This window comes from Salvelinus namaycush, chromosome 2 (assembly GCF_016432855.1).
Source record: "Salvelinus namaycush isolate Seneca chromosome 2, SaNama_1.0, whole genome shotgun sequence".
Lineage (NCBI taxonomy): Eukaryota > Metazoa > Chordata > Actinopteri > Salmoniformes > Salmonidae > Salvelinus > Salvelinus namaycush.
This window is the reverse complement of record NC_052308.1, coordinates 65998209-66016926: the sequence shown is the minus strand read 5'-3', so window position 1 is coordinate 66016926 and position 18718 is coordinate 65998209. Positions and strand designations below refer to the sequence as shown.

Genomic DNA, 18718 nt, shown 5'->3' with positions numbered 1-18718 from the left:
TCTCCTCTTAGCATTAATGTAAAACATTATCACCCTTATTGCATACCAAGGACCACAGTTGGTTACTAAGGACCACAAAATAACAAAATGAAATGCATTTCTATAGATCCCAGTAGAAATGTAAGGCATCATTTCAAGCCATGCACCCACCCCACCACACCCTCTCCCAAATATTATTTGTGTTTTGTCACAGTATGAAGGAACCAGGGTTGGGGTCCATTCCATTTCAATTCAGGAAATAAACTGGAATTCCAATTGACTTCCTGAAATGGATCCCAACCCTGAATGTTCCATGGAGATCCTCCTCTATCCTCAGAGCAGACTACAACACTGGCACAAAGGAGGATGGAACTGGAAGGCAAAGTTAAAGGGGTTGACTGTATAGTAGAGGTTACACATGTTATGACAAGTTCTTGTAAGGACACAGCCATTGGAGTGTTCTAGATAGGGAGGAGGTGGCACAAGCTTAACGGGCATCACAGCTTCTTTTTTTCTATCTTCTTTTCCTTTGGAAAACATAGTCATGTCTCATTGTAACAGAACTTCATTTCCCATCAACCACTAGTCCTCTTGATGGGCCCCTTCTCACAGTTATGTGAGATGCTGCTGCAGTGTCCATTTTTTTTCTTTTTAACACACAGCCACAGAGTGTACATAGCAACACAGCCACAGAGTCTTGGCCGGGGTCTGCATTAATCTCCTCTAGTTCATACCTCCCACACAGACAGACTACACTACAGACCGACCCTTCTCAGTTTCTCATATCACATTCACAGTGTGGTGGATGCAGCAGACCACCCTTGCAGACTGCCGTGACCCTCATATGATGATGTGATAAGAGGTCACGACCTCTCGACCCCTAGCAGAGGTCGGAGACGTAGTCGAAGTCGCAGAAGCCGTCCTGGTCCTTGCGGGAGAGCGTGCGGGGCTCGCGCGGCGGTGTCAGGGTGGGAGGCTCGGCGGTGAACTCCTCGTCGAAGTTGCTGACGTCCTCTCGGCCCTTGATGGAGGGAACGAAGGGAGGGGGCAGCTTCCTCTGTAGCAGGGCCTCCCAATCCAGACCCTGGAGGAGAGAGAGAAAAAAAGAGGGTTAACAAAAAGCTAAATCATGGTGGAAAAATATGTTCCTGTAAAAAAAAAAAAATGTGGGATGAAGAGAAATGGAAAAAGATGAATATGGTGTCATGGATTTCTGACTCACCCGGAAGAAAGGCTGTTTCTTTATCTCATCAGCATCTTTCTCACCAGAGCCTAGTCTTCTCTCTGGGTTCCTCCTCAACAGCTGTTCACACACACGAATATTGATAGCCATTATAGAAGTCAAATTACCAGCTGTTATACTAAACTTGCTAAGGAGAGAATTATGGGGGTTATTGGGAGAGAGTCTTATCAGAACTGCTGTTCCCAGGTAAACAAAATCATGAATTTAAGAGACAATAACTACAACATTACCATCATTAAATGGACAAATCTGTGAGGTGCCACAGACCATGGACCTATGGTGTGAGTGTGTGTGTGGCCACTTACCCTCCTCATGATGGCGATGGCCTCTGTGGAGAGGAATCGTGGGTAGCGGACCTCGTCATTCACGATGCTGTCAAACACCTCCTCCTCATCGTCACCAGGGAAGGGCGACTAGCAGAGAAATACACTCAGACAGTTGAGTGGGAAACCCATTTCTAAATACCTGACCTCACAATAATAGACACAAACCAAACCCAAGGGGATTTGTCGCATCACGGAAAAGATAGTACATTTCTGTTCACTGTATGTATACTGCCACCAAGTGACGTTCATTGAATAGGTCTACTCAAATATAGAGTGAATAGATATTTTCTGTCCTTCCATAGCTATATTTTGTCCAACTCTTCAATGATGTCTCACCTCTCCCACCAGCATCTCATAGACGAGGACTCCGAGGCCCCACCAGTCTACTGCTCTGGTGTAAGAGGTGTCGGTCAGGACCTCAGGGGCCAGGAACTCTGGAGTACCGCAGAACGTACTGGTCCTGTCCCCATAGCCCATCCCTACAGAGGGGGAGATGTTATTACACAGTGTTACGCGTGCAGGCAGGACGAGACGCACGCAGGCAGACACACACAAAACTCGCACTCACATAAGTGTTCACACACACACTAGGTATCCAGACGTACGCGTCATAGAAGTGTAAAGATTCGACAAACTTCTGACCACTCACCTTCTTTACAGAGTCCAAAGTCGGCAATCTTTACATATCCGTCTGTATCCAGCAGTAAGTTGTCTAGTTTAAGGTCTCTGGAGGAGATAGAAAATGTTACAGACCGGTCAGGGACTTGGATGGAACGCTAAGTGTGTAGATGTGTGTCGAGTGTGTCGTTGACTCACCGGTACACAATCTTGTGGTCATGGAGAAACTGCAGCCCCAGAACCACACAGGCTGAATAGAATCTGTAGACAGAGACAGAAACATGTAAGACACCTCTTCAAAAAACAAAATGGAGTACACACACACACACACACTCTGGGACTACGTACACAGCCCGTGGTTCAGTGAAGACATCAGCGTGGATGTGCATCATGAGGTCACCGCCAGCCGTGTACTCCATGACGAAGCACACATGTTCCGGGGTCTGGAAACACGCAAACAGGTTGACCAGGAAGGGGTGGTGGGAGACGTTCACCGTCTCAAAGATACGCTTCTCACACATCAGACTGGAGGCAGGGAGAGGAGGAAAACAACAACGGAGGTGGTGAAAATGAGATCTGTGCTTTCAGAGTTCAATTTCAAGCCCTGTGTGCTGACAAATTGTTGCAGTCATGTAAAAACAAGTCAAGTTTGTAAATGCATAAATGAAAGGTCCACACACGCACACGCACACGCACACACACACACACACACACACCTCTCCACCTCGTCCCGTGCAACAATATCTCCTTTCTTCAGGGCTTTGATGGCGTATATACTTCCTGTCTTCTTATACTCTGACAGCAGCACCTAAGAGAGAGGACAGGTAAAACAGAAAGGGTTCAAGGGTCACATTTCAGACTAATTCAAAGTGTTTATTTGAACTTTAAGGCCAGAGGGAGGTTAAAAAAGCGTACCTTTCCAAAGTGTCCCCGGCCCAGCACAGCGATCAGCCTGAAGTCCTGGAGGCACAGGGGTTTCTTATGTTTACTGTAGAGAGAGACACACATTACCACAATAAATACTATCTACACAGTAAACACAGTGACTGGTCCAGCATGGCCAGAGGTGTGTACTGCATTCAACAGTTCATATGTTAACGGAGGTGCCTGGAAGGCACATGGTCACTTGTAGCCGCCAATATAACATTGTTGTGTGTGTGAAACCATTGTGTGTGTAGGTGTATGTAAATGACTATTAGTGTGTCTGCATAGTGACCGCATCCGTGGGAACAAGTGTGGGTGCACACCTGCTCAGAGGGGGGGTTTGGGCAGGGCGATCAGGGTTGAGGTCTGGGGGAGAGAAGGGCTCAATCACTGGCAACCGCTCCTGAGAAAAAGATAGCAGAGGGAGAAGAAGGGGATAGAGAGATGGAGGGAAGAAGCAAAGCCAGGAGTGAGAGAGATAAAGTGTGCGAGGTTCCTCTCATGTTGTATTTTGCTATTCTCTTGTTGGGTTTCGCGTCTTTCTGTCCATCTCTCACCGGGGTGTTATTATCAGAGTCTCTCCTGTAATCATGCCTAACTGGAGAGTCACTGTCCAGACTTAGTTTCTCCACTGAGATCTCCCTGAAAACACATGCAAACACACACACACGCGTATACGCAAACACACACATACATACAGACAGAAAAGGGTCGTTAGCTACAGGGTTCAGAGTGCACAGCATGCTACATGGAGTTCATTCAACAAGTAGAGGGATTAATTTGAGGAGTAGATACTTGGGTACAAGTTGCTTATGTGGGCCACACATCAAGTCGTGTGTTTGTGTGTGTATTACCCAGAGTTGAGGTTGTGTGCATTGGGGCTGTAGGTTCCGGTGTTGTTGACGGTGGGGATAGCGTTCCTCAGCAGTCGGACCCAGGTCCCAATGTCAACGTTCATCTGACGAGCTCTCAGGAAAGCCTTGCCTGCAAACACACACCGGAACAGTTCACACACACACCGGAACAGTTCAAACACACACCGGAACAGTTCAAACACACACCGGAACAGTTCAAACACACACCGGAACAGTTCACACACACACCGGAACAGTTCACACACACACCGGAACAGTTCGCACACACACCGGAACAGTTCACACACACACCGGAACAGTTCACACACACACCGGAACAGTTCACACACACACACAATAAATCCAGCTGGACACAGCAGCAAACGCACCCATTTTTTAAAAGACACCATGCTGTTAAATCTGTTATGACCACAAGGGGGTGCTATGGTGAGGTCAACCCTTCCATTTTCATCATATAAAAAAATGCCATAGAAATACAATCTCATCCTAGTTCTGTGGGAAATACTGTAGTAAGATATCCACTGTACCAGTAGGTTCTGGATTTTTCCCTGCCCTCTCTCACCGTGCTGTTTGGAGAAGACCTTCTTCTGTCTCTGAAGGCGTGGGACTCTCTCAATCACCGGGTTGAAGAATATCACCTGAACAACAAAATCACACACATCACACCTGCACTCTATATAATGGATCTATCAACTCAATTACCAAACACGGTTTTGATACTTCTTTAACGACATCAAGTTCACAGCGTGTGTGTGTGTGTGTGTGTGTGTGTGTGTGTGTGTGTGTGTGTGTGTGTGTGTGTTGAAACCTACCTCAGCCAGAAGCAGTCCCTGAGGCTCCAGTTCCAGCTGAACTCTGTGTTTCTGGTTGTCCAGGAAGTCCTCCAGCTTCAGGTACTTGAGAGCGCACAGCGAGCGGTAGTCCTTCCAGTACACCGCTATCTCCATCTCCCTGGACTGGAACACACACACGTAACAGGTTCCAACTAAGATACACACAGACACATGATACCTCTTCAGAGAGCTGACTCCGAAGTGTAGGAGTAAGAGTGTGTGAAGACTTGTTTCTTTTGTGTGTGTATGAGTGAGTACGTGCGTGTGAGAAACAGAGAGGACATTTGTACTTGTGTAAGCATATTTGAATGCACAATATTGTCTGTCTGTGTGTGTGTGTGTGTGTGTGTGTGTGTGTGTGTGTGTGTGTGTGTGTGTGTGTGTGTGTGTGTGTGTGTGTGTGTGTGTGACCTCTCACCCTCTCCAGCTCCACAGTGAAGGTCTGGTCCCAGGCCTGCTCCCCTACACTCTTCCAGGCTGTCTGACCCACCACTGAGTTATCCATCTTCAGCACCGCACTCACCTCCGCTACACACACACACATACATGTATTATACACACACACACATTACACAAATACACGTGTACATAAACATCCATTTAACAGCACAATCCATATGGGTAATTCCATGGTAACGATATGGTTAATTTGACACACACACACACACTCTACCCTAGCCACTCACAGGAGAGTTCGTCAGTCTTGCTGGGAGTCTTGCCGCTGACGCTCCCGCTGCGTGCGTACAGGTTGCTCTTGCTGCTGCGGTTCATGAAGGAGCGTCCCTCCCCAGGGCTGTAGCAGGGCAGCATGACCGCCGTGCCCTTACTGCGCCCCGGGACCACCTCCAACACCCCCACACAGCCCAGCAGCTGCACCTGGAGAGTACCTGAAGACAAGGGGGCGAGGTCAGAGAAAGACAGTAAGCACATGGGTCATGTTCCCGAGACACCACCATCTAACCTAAAGCAAAAGCTTAACCACTTGATGTAAAGATGCTCCTATCAAAGTTTATTTGAAATAATCTAGATATTGTGCCCGCTTTGGCATTGTGAAGCTAACCGCTATGAAACCACTATCAATAGTTCACAATCAAGAACAATCCATAAGCCAGGGCATGATGCCAGTGAAACAGAACGAGTGTGAATGTATGTAAAATGTATGCATGCATGACTAAGTCTCTTTGGATAAAAGAGTCTGCTAAATGGTATATTATATTAGTAGACTATTGAATGTGTTGGATACTATTGAGTGTTGTGTGCAGTCAATCCTATTGACACATTTAGACCAGTGTCTCTCACCAGTGAGCGGGGAGGGCTTGCTGAGGGTGCTGTACTGGTTGTGACGGTAGGGGGCACTGTGGCGGGAGCTGAAGGCCGGGGAGGAGGCCAGGACTAGTTCCTCCTTGATGAGGCAGGCCTTGGGGTGGTCCTCCGGCAGGTCAGCCAGACGCCGGTCCAGAGAGTCCTTCAGGACGTCCAACCGCTGGGACGCCTCGCTCAGACGACACTGGGCCTGGAGGAGATGAGAGGGGGGGAAGGGGGGTGAGATGCTCAAAAATAGACCAGGTGTGTGTGTACTGTATAGAAGTGTGGGTTTACAAATGACTGGGCCTGGAGGTAGAGAGATTCAGGGATTTGGAAGGATAAGGGTGAGACCCTAAAGACCAAACCAGGGTCGTGCGCGGTAGGCATGAAAAAGTTTAAATGAACTTCAAAAGAAGGTGTATTTTCAGATTCTGTTTGGACACATTTTCATCTGTTTGTACCCAATGAATACAACCCTGGAGAATGGGGTTGTAAGTGTGTGTTCAGACGTGAAGGTAATTATGTACAGTATGTATAGACTCATATGCATCCATGTAGAGTGAGTTTGCACGCAATGAGTTCTGTTTTGTGTGATCATGTTCTGTGTGTCTGCACATGTATGTGGTGTGTACCTCTGACAGGGCCTTCTTATCCTGGACCTTGCTGGCCCCCAGTAGCCGGAGGACATTCTTCGCTCCATCTGCCACAGCGTGTTCTACTCTGTAGTGATGCCTGAGCTCCTCAATACGCAGCTCCACACCACACATGTCCTGGTTACCTGGGGGGAGAAAGAGAGAGAGAAAGAGAGAGAGAGAGAAAGAGAGAGAGAGAGAGAGAGAGAAAGAGAGCGAGCATGTGATCGACATCGGTTAACTTCAATAATAGTTTCGCAGTTCCTGATATATTCTGATAAACACTGAGGTATAGAAATAAAAAACTATTATCTGGAATGTTTTATTTATCAGGAAAACTGTAGCCCTGAAAGGGGGTCAGTGTAGTTTAGGTACTGTACTTCATGCTTTCTGTCACAACCACTAATCTGAACTGACTTGACAGGTGAACGGACTAGACTGGAACGGTCCTTCTACCATTCTGCTTTCACCCATCACTGGTGACATGTTAGAAGAGACAGGGAAAATAGGGCTCCTCTCCAGGAGTACTGGGATACAACCTCAAGATGACACATCCTTTTATTCAGACTGCGGAATAGCAGAGGGGTTGAGACAATTCATCAATATGTGTTGGAATAATGCCGATGATAACACCGATGCCCTGTATTGGTTTAGAGTGCACACTGTGCTTATGTGAGAGGGAGGAGAGAGAGAGAGAAAGAGAGAGACAGAGAATGGGGGGACAGAGTGAAGGAGAGAGTGAGAGGGCAGAGAGGGAAGGAAGACAGAGAAACAAAGAGAGAGAGCAAGAGAGAGAGGGAGAGAGTGAGAGGTGGGTTGGGGAGCGAGAGAGGGGGAAGGAAGAGAGTCAAGTAGAGAGGGGCAAACAGGAGAGAAGTGGGTATGTGGTTGAATATGAGAGAGAGAGAGAGAGAGAGAGAGAAAGAGAGACACAGAAGAGAAAGGTGGCTGGGTATGTGGTTGAATTCCTTTATCTCCTAATAAGGTCTTCGGCTGGGTGCCGGAGACCCTTCTGACTGACCGTAAAGGGGGAGTGTGTGTGTGTGTGTGTGCGTTTGTGTGTGTTTGTGTGCGCTTGCGCACGCATTTATGTATATACAGAGGGAGTGTGTGTTTACCTTTATGCGAGTGTGTGATGGGGGTCTGTTTTTGCAAGTGTGTGTGTGGAAGTGGAAGTCATTGGCTAACCAACCACTAAAGCCACTTAGGGTGAAAATCCCATCCTCAACACCACATTCACCCTGCTACATTTTAACAATGATCCCTCGTCATACATGTCTACATTTTAAAGTTAAAGAAGTTGCTTCTAACCAGTGACGAGGAAAACACCTGTTAGACATATTCCATAGGGAAAACACTATCCTCACTAGCCAGAGTTCCGTTGGGTACAGATGAGTACACCAGAAAACGTCTGCCCATAGGAATACATTATCCTTAAAATCCCTCCAAATAGCTTTCAGTTCCCCTCTCCTCCTTACTGCTTTCCTTCCATCTACCTCTCCTGACCTCCATCAATCCCTCTCTTCTCCAAATGACCCCATTAGCTGTTTCCTGAGGATGGAGAGCCCATAAAGGCCCATTCATGTGCCCTGCTGCCACTGAGATTCATCGATCGCCTGCTAACTCATAATGCACGATGAGTGCTAGTGTGCATGTGTGTGTGTGAGTACGGGTATGTCTGTGTGTGTGAGTACGGGTGTGTGTATGTAACATGTACTTTGAGAGTCAGTGTTTGTGTGCAAAAGCGTTTGTATGCGTGTTCTCTCCAGGTTCTGCTGAGCCCACAGCTTTGAGAGGGCAAGAGACAGACACACACGGGATGTCAATGAGTCTCGCTGCCCTCCTCACTCCAGGAGAGAACCATCCAGACAGTCCCTGAGGCTGTAGAGTATTGATCTGTTTAAGGTTAGCCTCGTCTCAGTCTGGACGGATACGCGGCTAGTTGGGGAGAGGTCAGAGCTGGGCAGTATTTATGGCCTTTTGACTGAACTGCCATTTGACGGATTGAGGTAAAGTGAAATGTGCTGGCAACCTTCCAGCCTCACAGACAAAAAATGTGTCTCGGAGGTACAGGTTATCTCCACAGTCAAAAATAGATAGATAGATTTTGCAGGCAGACAGTTGGACAGAGGCAAAGTGTTGACCTGCAAATCAGACAAATAAACGGACAGAGACACAGACAAACAGAGAGAGGGCCGCCCAGACAGAGGGCCGCCCAGACAGATGGGCACACAGAGAGAGGGTCGCCCAGACAGTAAGTATACACTGTCCTACCCTGTGTGTCTTCGGTGTGCTCAGTGGCCTGCACGTTCTTGCGGATCTGCATGCGGATGATGTCGATCTTGGTCTTGCTGTCCTGCAGCATCTGCTGGGCCGTCTGCAGCATCTTCTTGTCCTGATTGGACGAGGAGAAAGACACAGGAAGTCAAGACCCAGGTCACATGACAGGAAGTAGAAGATGTGATGAATCATCTTAAGTCTAAATTGCTTTCTTTTCTTTCCTTTTCTGCATCTGATGTGATATACACTGATGTGACATACACTGATGTGACATACACTGATGTGACATACACTGATGTGACATACACTGATGTGACATACACTGATGTGACATACACTGATGTAACATACACTGATGTGACATACACTGATGTGACATACACTGATGTGACATACATATGCAGGTGAAAGCTAAATCCTGGTATGAATCCACCATGTTGCTTTTCCCGGTTTCTGTGTAATCAGATCACTGTAGATTAAGGAGAAGCATGCATTTAAGTGGTAAGCGGGGAGGACATAGGAACAAGGCCAATCAGAGACCCGAGGTGACAGGAAACAAGGACAATCAGCAGATGGGGAAGGGAGGAAAGAGGTGCGGTAAGTACAGAGGGAATGAATCAGCAGATGGTTGGTTGGAGAGGACAGTACCTTGGTGGATCCGTTGGCGTAGATTGGAATCATGTTCTCGGCTCCCTGTTTGACCTTGAGCTCGATGTTGAGCTGTCTCTCCAGGGCGGCAATGCGGTCCTGGCTTGCTGACGAGCGGCTCTCTGCCCCCGGGGACTGGGGTGGGTCATCTGGGAGTCAAAGGTCAGATACATGTTGTCATTGCAATACCAACACAACACCTTGAGGTAAATCTACCTTGGCAACCAACATCTCCATAGCCTGGCTATGACTATGCATTGGTGACACATAAAACGAATGGAATCGTCTAAAAACATACCCTTGTTGTCGTCTCCTCCCTTGACCATGATGTGAGCGTCCAGCTCCTGTAACTGAGCATGCAGGTCTTCCAGCTTACGGTTGGAGCTGCGTAGTTGGGAATCCACCTAATAAATAACACACAACAACCGATGACATTCATATAGCGCCTTTCCAATGCTCATAGCACTTTACATCAATGCTCGTCAGTGAATGCGTAATGTGTTGTGTTGTGTCACTATGTTACTACACTTTATTTGAGGAGACCCAATAAACACAATAAAACGAAACAAAAACTATTATATTACATTGTAAGAGGGGGGACTTATACTAAGAGTGTAAGGGGAGGAAACCTATCCTACCTGGGAGGCATTCCTCTTATCGGTGGTGGCCCTGCGGAGATTGTCAGCTCCCTCCTTGATCTTCAGCTCCTTCCTGATCTCCCTGCGGATCTTCTCCCTCTGCTCATCAAGACGCTGCTGCACCGTGGTGTCTGAGAAGTCCGAGCTCTGGTCCAGACCCAGCTGCTCTAAGACGGACAGCCCACCTGGGTCACTCTGGATAGGGGGAAGAGGGAGCGGAAGGATGAGGGGTGAAAACGGGGAAGGAGAGAGAGGAAAGGGGGTAACAGAAGACAGAAAGAGGGAGAGGAAGGAAATGGGAAAGAGAGGATAGAAAAAATATTAGCATGTGTTTGTAGAAAACTCAAGTGCAGGACAGATACATATTTCAGGAGAATGATAGCTAGCTACAACATTCAAGACTTCACATCTCTAGTCCACAGTCCCCCTGCAATTGCCAATGTTTTGAGCTCTAAATCTGAACTTGACTGTACAGTCAGAGACACAGTGGTTACCACAAGCTACAATTCCCTCAGGGAGAAAGTCAGCCAGCAAACCAGCCAAACAATCAGGGAACCAGCGGGAGACAGAGTGAATCACTGCTGGAGAAATCACAGCCCTGTCCCCCCAAAACCGTAAACAATACAAAAACAACACATCACCTCATGGTTGTCGTCGTCCTCAAATAGCCCATCGCCATACCAACACATGGTACCCTTTCACCTTCAAATTACAACCGCCAGACCACAGCGACAGAGAACCTCTGACAACGCCGCTTGCTAAAACCACACCAAGGCTCATTGAGTTGGAGTAGAGAAACAGAAAGGAAAAGATAGTCAGGGTTGTAGAGGAGTAACGTTAGGGGGGGACAGGATATCCGTCCCACACCAGCTCAGGCCCTTCCTGTTTCCTGCCTGTGTAGCTCTGCTATCAGGGAGAGAGAGAGAGGGCCCCGTTCCAAACATACTAAAATGCATCCTTCCGTCCTGTCTTCTATGAAGTAAATGACTAACCATGTTTCCATCCACTGTTTTTATGTGAGTAAAGTCATAGCGTATATAAAAAAAAAAAATTTTTTAAACGACAGCTGTGATGGAAACGGGAAGTGTCGGTACAATTTTATAAATGCCGACAGATCATTTGTCCGTTCAACACGGTGGGATCTTTTTGTGTCGGTAAAATGTATTATGCGAGAAATGGCGGTGGAAACACCATTATGTGCAAATATTGATATAATAACTTGGAGTCACGCGTTGACATGTTGTGTGGTCCTCCCACTACGACTCTAGTAACCATGCAGTTTAAATTAGGCTACAGATGAAATATGTTATGAACTTCACAGGGTGGTGAAAGTGCAAGGTGATGAGCTTGATGCTCCTTTCCAATAAATACCCAGGGTCTCATTCTGGTGACATGATCATCAATGCTTGACTGCCGTTTGACAAATAAAAATAATCTTGAGCTTATCCATTAATCTCATCGTGTAGCCTACCAGCACTGTATCTGCGAGCTTTTGACTATAGCGCACATACCAAGACCAGAGTGGGCACGTTCGCTATTTAACGCAACAGCAAAACTACCGGTAGAGTTGAAAATGCAATGCAAACACATTGACTGCACGGCCAGGCACGACTTCAACACCATCATTAAGTTTGCCGATGACCCAACATCGGTAGGCCTGATCACCGACAACGATAAGAAAGCCTATAAGGAGGTGGTCAGAGAACTGGCCGGGTGGTGCCAGAACAACAACCTCTCCCTCAACGTGATCAAAACTAAGGAGATGATTGTGGACTACAGGAAAAGGAGGACCGAGCACGCCCCCATTCTCATCGAAGGGGCTATGGTAGAGCAGGTTGAGAGCTTCAAGTTCTTTGGTGTCCACATCACCAACAAACTAACATGGTCCAAGCACACCAAGACAGTCATGAAGAGGACAGAACAACACCTATTTCCCCTCAGGAGACTGAAAAGATTTGGCATGGGTCCTCAGATCCGCAAAAGGTTCTACAGCTGCACCATCGAGAGCATCCTGACTTGTTGCATCACTGCCTGGTACGGCAACTGCTCGGCCTCCGACCGCAAGGCACTACAGAGGGTAGTGCGTATGGCCCAGCACATCACCAGAGCGAAGCTTCCTGCCATCCAGGACCTCAATACCAGGCGGTGTCAGAGGAAGGCCCAAAAAATTGTCAAAGACTTCAGCCACCCTAGTCATAGACTGTTCTCTCTGCTACCGCATGGCAAGCGGTACCGGAGCGCCAAGTCTCGGTCCAAGAGGCTTCTTAAACAGCATCCCCAAGCCATAAGACTACTGAACATCTAATCAAATGGCTACCCAGACTACTTGCATTGCCCCCTGCCCCCCCCCCCCCCCCCCCCCCCTTATTTTACGCTGCTGCTACTCTGTTATTATCTATGCATAAGTCACTTTAATAACTCTACCTACATGTTCATATTACCCCAACTAACCGGTGCCCCCGCACATTGACTCTGTACAGGTACCCCCTGTATATAGCCTCACTATTGTTATTTTACTGCTGCTCTTTAATTATTTAAAACTTAAGCGAAAAAGTAAATTGTGTGTGCACTACGTCATCACGCACTGATTTTTATCTGCAATAAGTCAGTTTGCTGGAAACACAACTGGTGAGAAAATGTTCATATTTTCTTTATGCAGATTTTAGAATATTCTCATGAAAATCTTTTGCCAATTGGATGGAAACCTAGCTACTAATAGACATGGCTGAGAGTGGGAAAGCTGTGAACCCTTGGCTTTCACCAATCAAAACGTGTTACATCCGTGATTAGTGATTACCTTATCGAAGGATGGAAGGACACACTTCAAAACTACTGGAACGGGGCCAGTCAAATAAGTATGGGAGGATGTGCCTTTTTGACCTTTGACTTCCTCTGAGTTCATAATGTGCACTGGACTGAGTGCCGTGGCCACTAAAAGCTAACCGCTACTCTTTAACAAGAGGGACAAGAAGCAGAGCAGAGCAGAGAGCAAGAGAGCATCCTTGCCCTGGCTGTCAGCTCACATTACAGGAAAGAAGGAGGAAGGGAGGCTAACGGTTAGCAAGCGCCTCATCCAGATCATATGACAGGAAAAGGCCAACGGTTAGCTAGCGCCTCAGCCTCTTCCTATCATATCTGTTGGATAACGGCTAGCTAGCGCCAACATCCATCTGATATGATAGGAGCGGCTAACCTAAAGTTAGCCCTTAGCACTCCCTGCCTGTGGTTCCTAGTGAACTCACTCTAGAACCCTGGGGCTAACGGCTAGCTAGCGCCAACATCCATCTGATATGATAGGAGCGGCTAACCTAAAGTTAGCCCTTAGCACTCCCTGCCTGTGGTTCCTAGTGAACTCACTCTAGAACCCTGGGGCTAATGGCTAGCTAGTGCCAACATCCATCTGATATGATATGAGAGGCTAATGCTAGCAGTTAGGCTCTAGGACCCTGGGGAGGTGCTCCGGGCCCAGACTGAGTGGGTGGGAGGTTTGCAAGGTCTTCGGGCCGACGCGACCTGAATTAAAGATGACAAAGTTTGCTGCTGTGTCTGTAAAGCATGGAGGAGGAGAGCGAGGCGAGAAAACCTCTCGCTCTGCAGACTGGCTGGTGCACTCCCTGCACTGTACTGTTAGCCTGGTTAGGGAAACACTGTACTGTAGTGTAGAAAGCAGTGGGTGTTGAGTTGACTGGGGTTTCAGCATGACTGTGCTGCTTTGTTGTGTTCTACTTCTGCCACATCACAGGTCTAGAGGACGCCTGAACTGAACCCATGTCTGTTTCTGCTTCAGGAACTTGGTTTGCTGGCAAGGCAATGTTGTTGAACGCAGAAAGAGTCTGGTACACAGGATGTCTGAACTGTAGCCGTGCGTTTCTGCGTTTCTGCTTTAGCAAACTTGTTGTCTAGCCACATCAGTGTGGCAACTGGCAGGGCAATGATGTAACCAGTGTTGTTGAATGTAGAAAGAGTCTGGTACCCAGGTTAGCTGAGCTGGCCCTTAGCACAGGAAGGCCAAGGTTGATTATTTGGTAAATATTTTCTTAACTCTTCTTGAACTGCACAGTTGGTTAAGGGCTTGAAAGTAAGAATTTCACGGTAAGGTCTACACTTGTTGAATTTGGCGCATGTGACAAATAAAGTTTGATTTGATACCACAAAGAGATGTCCTTTATATAGAGAGTGTGTGTGGGGGAGGGGTTGCAGGTGAACACAAAAGATAGTAACCCTGATAGAGGAAGTTAGTGTGTGAGGTTACTGTGGGTAAAAGTTGCCCTTCGGCACAGATCTAGGATCAGCTATGTCCAAATCCTGACCTTGACCATTAGTGGGGAAAACACAAAACTGACCTCAGATCAGTGTCTAAGGGCAACTTCGTCCCACTCCAGTTACTGCACCAACAGAGCTCCAATTAAATGGCAATTGAATTAGGCCTATGTCATCGTCAACACTGCAAGTTGTCCAGCTACTCCTAGACCCGCTCGGACTTTCACACAACTGCACCAATGTGTAATAAGTAGCCTTCAGGTATCCCCAACGCAGTTAGTACCGATAAGTGCATAGAGGTCATGACTGGCTAATTCAATAGATAGTGGTGCCATTAGCTATACGCTAATAGAGGTTAATTCAATAAGACCAGCGGAGGACAGAGAGGAGAAGGAGCTGAAGAGAAGGAGAGAACATGGTCAGAGTGCATTAGAACGTCACGATGGAAAACTTCCTGCTCCGAGATAACGATTTGAACAGAGATACTGAACAGAGATACTGTCAACACACACTACTGGCACGAGATACTGTCGCCCACGCTCACACACACACACACACAGAAAGCTGACACTCACTCACATACACCAAAATCCCTGACTTAAACGCTCTACATTACAGCAGGTCTCTGGAGTGTGTCGACACCTATGACCCATTGCCGGGGTATTGTTATTGTAGAGGGTGTGATCTGTGTACTGACTGGACTCATACTTCATCCCGTCGTGTGTGTGTGTGTGTGTGTGTGTGTGTGTGTGTGTGTGTGTGTGTGTGTGTGTGTGCCAGAGAACCCAGATACACCGCCGTGAACCATTGACACTCCCCTGCGACTCCATTCCATTGTGATGTAATGGAGCTCACAGGTCGTCCATCTTGGGAAGTCTTCTAGGGTCACCAGACATACACAAACTTCAGTGAAAAACGTGATCAAGGCGCCAAAGCAGAGGCACTGACAGAGTCTGTGTGTCCTGGTTGCCGGTCCCAAATAAAGAGCAGATATTTATTACACCCGTCTTTATGGTACACAGAGTCTATCTGACAGGAGTGTGTGTGCGACTGTGTGTGTGTGTTACATCCAGAGGGAGTGTGTTCTGTGTCTTGATGAGGGAGAGAGTACAGTCAGTATACAGTTAGAGCAGAGGGCCTCTCATGAGGTAAACAGACAGTTTCTCTCTCTGTGCTCCCACTTCTTGGCAGTCTACACAGTGTATAAACACACACACACCCTATGTATGGGGCCGTGGCTGGTGAACACACACACACAGGCACGTATACAGAAAAATGTGTGCGCGTATGCAGGTACAATGGCTGCTTTTTGAAATAGGGTTTCTGTACTAACTTAGTACGCCTAATCAACTTTCCCTCTCATCAAGTGCAACATGGTCACATCTTTCTGTTTGCCTACTTGCAACAGCAGGGAATAACCAGTTACCACATATAAAGTGGATGAGAAGGCAGACGGGGGAGATGTTGAGAGACAGGGAAAACAAGTGGAAATAGCATGTCATCCCCAGGGCTTGGAGAGAGAGAGGGAGAGAGGGAGGCAGGGTGCGAGAGCGAAAAAGAGAACGAGAGAGCACACCTGCAGCTTTACTGCCCGTATGTCTCTCAGTGGCTCCAGCCCTGCAGTAACGAGAGAGAGAGAGAGAGATGAAGGGAGAGACAGAGAAATAGAGCGAAAGGCGGCCAGACTAGTGGAGGACCGTGAGAGAGCGAGAGTAGTGAGATAAAAGATTCTAGGATAAGTAGAGGAGACAGAGGAAACACAGAATGCAAGAGAAAGAGAGGGAGCCAGGGCAAGCAGTGTGAAAGAAAGAGAAAGACAGATAATGGCTGTAGGACGAGCGGCCAGAGAGAAAGAGAGGGAGCATGCGGAGTGAAAGAGAGAGGGGAAGTGGAAAGCCAACACAAACAAAGAGAAACAGCACGAGGGGGACAGGAAGAGAGAGGCAGATGACGCACAGCTGGGCCAATGCGACATGGAGAGAGAGGACAGAACGAGACGGACGGGGGACAAAACAAATGTAGCCAGGAGTACAAAGAGGAGAGGGAGACCCAGACAAGAGGAAAAATAGCCTAGTCATTCAGCTAGAGACAGAAAATAGAAAGCAATTTAAAAACATTATGAGAAGTGGACATGGAGGGAAAGAATAGTAAGCAGACAATAAAGGAAGTAAACAGCTGCCTGTAAGGCAAACTGACATAAACAAGAGAGACCCAGAAACTCAAAAATACAGACACTTGTGAATTGAATGTAACAAGACACAAAATGAAACACATATTGGACGGACGGACACAGACAGACAGACAGACAGACCCACAGCCATGGGAAAGAAGGCACAAACACTGACTACAGCAACAAACAGACAGTACAGCACAATATGTACATACGCGCCCTTTGAACCCTACCGCTGTGTCAGGGTGACCGCTGTCTTCCGACCGCTCCCCCGGGCTCTTCCCCACCGCCTCTTCGCTCGCCATCACCCTCCTTCTCTTGCTCCCTCCCTTCCTACCTCTCTCTGAAAGTCTCCCCCCCTAGAGCACTGCTTTATCTCTCCCTGCTCAAACCCACCGCCAACTTCCCTCTTCAAAAGGGAAGAGAGAGAAAAAGGAAACTACAGGGGAACTAGAGAGGGAAAAGGCTGCCTGGTCGAGAGACGACGAGAAAAGAAAGAGAGCCCTTAGACGGACGGAAAGGAAAAAAAGAGACTGAGTGTGACAGATCTCTACCCTGCACAGCTTCCTGGTCTTTGAGAAAGAGAGAGAGAGCAAGAAAGAGAGCCAAAAAGCGAGAGGGAGAGAGAGCAAGAGTGTGTAATTGTAAACATTCATTTAGGCAGGGTCGTTCTAGAGACTGAACATCAGAGCGAGAGGAGAGCAGTTCTATGTGCTCATTGTGTGTGACAGAAAATATGACCAGAGGGCATAATAACAGAGGTACTGAGAAAAAGAGGTAGGGGGATGGCGAGAGCGAGAGCGAGAGGAAACAGACAAGAGAGTCTCTAGCGCCACTACATCACTCATCCTCCCCCAGCTCAGATAAGGCCTGACGGATGAAGGGAAGGAGGAAAGGAGAGGGGGGAGGGGGAAGTCGAGAAAATTATCCTGGCGCTTTCTCCTTCCATCTCTCCCTGGCTTCCCCATCATGTTTAAAAAGCACATAGTTCAGCACGTCAGAGGAGAGCGATGTTCCGTTATGCAAACTCTAGGTACAGTGCCTTCGGAAAGTACTCAGACCCCTTGACTTTTTCCACATTTTATTACATTACAGCCTTATTCTAAAATGGATAAAAAATTATAAATCCTCATCAATCTACACACAATACCCCATAATGACAAAGCGAAATCAGGTTTATACATTTTTGCAAATTTATTACAAATAAAAAACAGAAATACTTTATTTACATAAGTATTCAGAACCTTTGCTATGAGACTTGAAATTGAGCTCAGGCGCATCCTGTTTCCATTGATCATCCTTGAGATGTTTCTACAACTTGATTGGAGTCCACCTGTGGTAAATTCAATTGATTGGACAAGATTTGGAAAAGCCCAAACCTGTCTATATAAGGTCCCACAGCAGACAGTGCATGTCAGAGACAAAACTAAGCCATGAGGTTGAAGGAGTAGTTCGTAGAGCTCCGAGACAGGATTGTGTCGAGGCACAGATCTGAGGAAGGGTACCAAAACATTTATGCAGCATTGAAGGTCCATTCAAGAACAGTCCGTTCTTAAATGGAAGAAGTTTGAAACCACCATGACTCTTCCTAGAGCTGGTCACCCGTCCAAACTGAGCAATCGGTGGAGAAGTGCCTTGGTCAGAGAGGTGACCAAGAACTCGATGGTCACTCTGACAGAGCTCCTCTGTGGAGATGGGAGAACCTACCAGAAGAACAACCATCTCTGCAGCACTCCACCAAATCAGGCTTTCATGGTAGATTGGCCAGACGGAAGCCACTCCTCAGGAAAAGGCACATGACAGACCACTTGGAGTTTGCCAAAAGGCACGTTTGGCCTGAATGCCAAGCGTCACATCTGGAGGAAACCTGGCACCATCCCTACGGTGAAGCATGGTGGTGGCAGCAGCATCATGCTGTGGGGATGTTTATCAGTGGCAAGGACTGGGAGACTAGTCAGGATCGAGGGAAAGATGAATGGAGCAAAGT

At 47.5% G+C, this 18718-nt stretch overlaps 1 protein-coding gene across 1 annotated transcript; it reads right to left on the bottom strand.

The window, feature by feature from the left end:
- Positions 1-859: 859 nt before the first annotated feature.
- On the bottom strand, positions 860-17038 carry LOC120066402 (serine/threonine-protein kinase N1-like). Its single transcript, XM_039017751.1, has 23 exons — positions 16965-17038; positions 10302-10496; positions 9962-10067; positions 9664-9812; positions 9010-9130; positions 6736-6881; positions 6098-6311; positions 5485-5685; positions 5217-5326; positions 4778-4921; positions 4528-4603; positions 3945-4074; positions 3648-3732; positions 3414-3493; positions 3082-3154; positions 2883-2974; positions 2515-2691; positions 2365-2427; positions 2198-2274; positions 1885-2027; positions 1528-1635; positions 1202-1282; positions 860-1063 (listed from the first exon to the last, which is right to left on the bottom strand). The coding sequence occupies exons 1-23, from the start codon at positions 17034-17036 to the stop codon at positions 860-862; spliced, it is 2847 nt and encodes a 948-aa protein (XP_038873679.1). The 5' UTR covers positions 17037-17038.
- Between the last annotated feature and the right edge of the window lie 1680 nt (positions 17039-18718).

What these genes read in the sequence shown, in the direction of transcription:
- LOC120066402 (XM_039017751.1), bottom strand. Translation starts at nt 17,036, where the DNA reads ATGGCGAGCGAAGAGGCGGTGGGGAAGAGCCCGGGGGAGCGGTCGGAA. An exon ending in CAAGACTGACGAACTCTCCT is followed by an intron (nt 5,327 to 5,484) that starts GTGAGTGGCTAG and finishes GTGTGTGTGTAG; the next exon opens with CGGAGGTGAGTGCGGTGCTG. An exon ending in AGGGACTGCTTCTGGCTGAG is followed by an intron (nt 4,604 to 4,777) that starts GTAGGTTTCAAC and finishes TTTGTTGTTCAG; the next exon opens with GTGATATTCTTCAACCCGGT.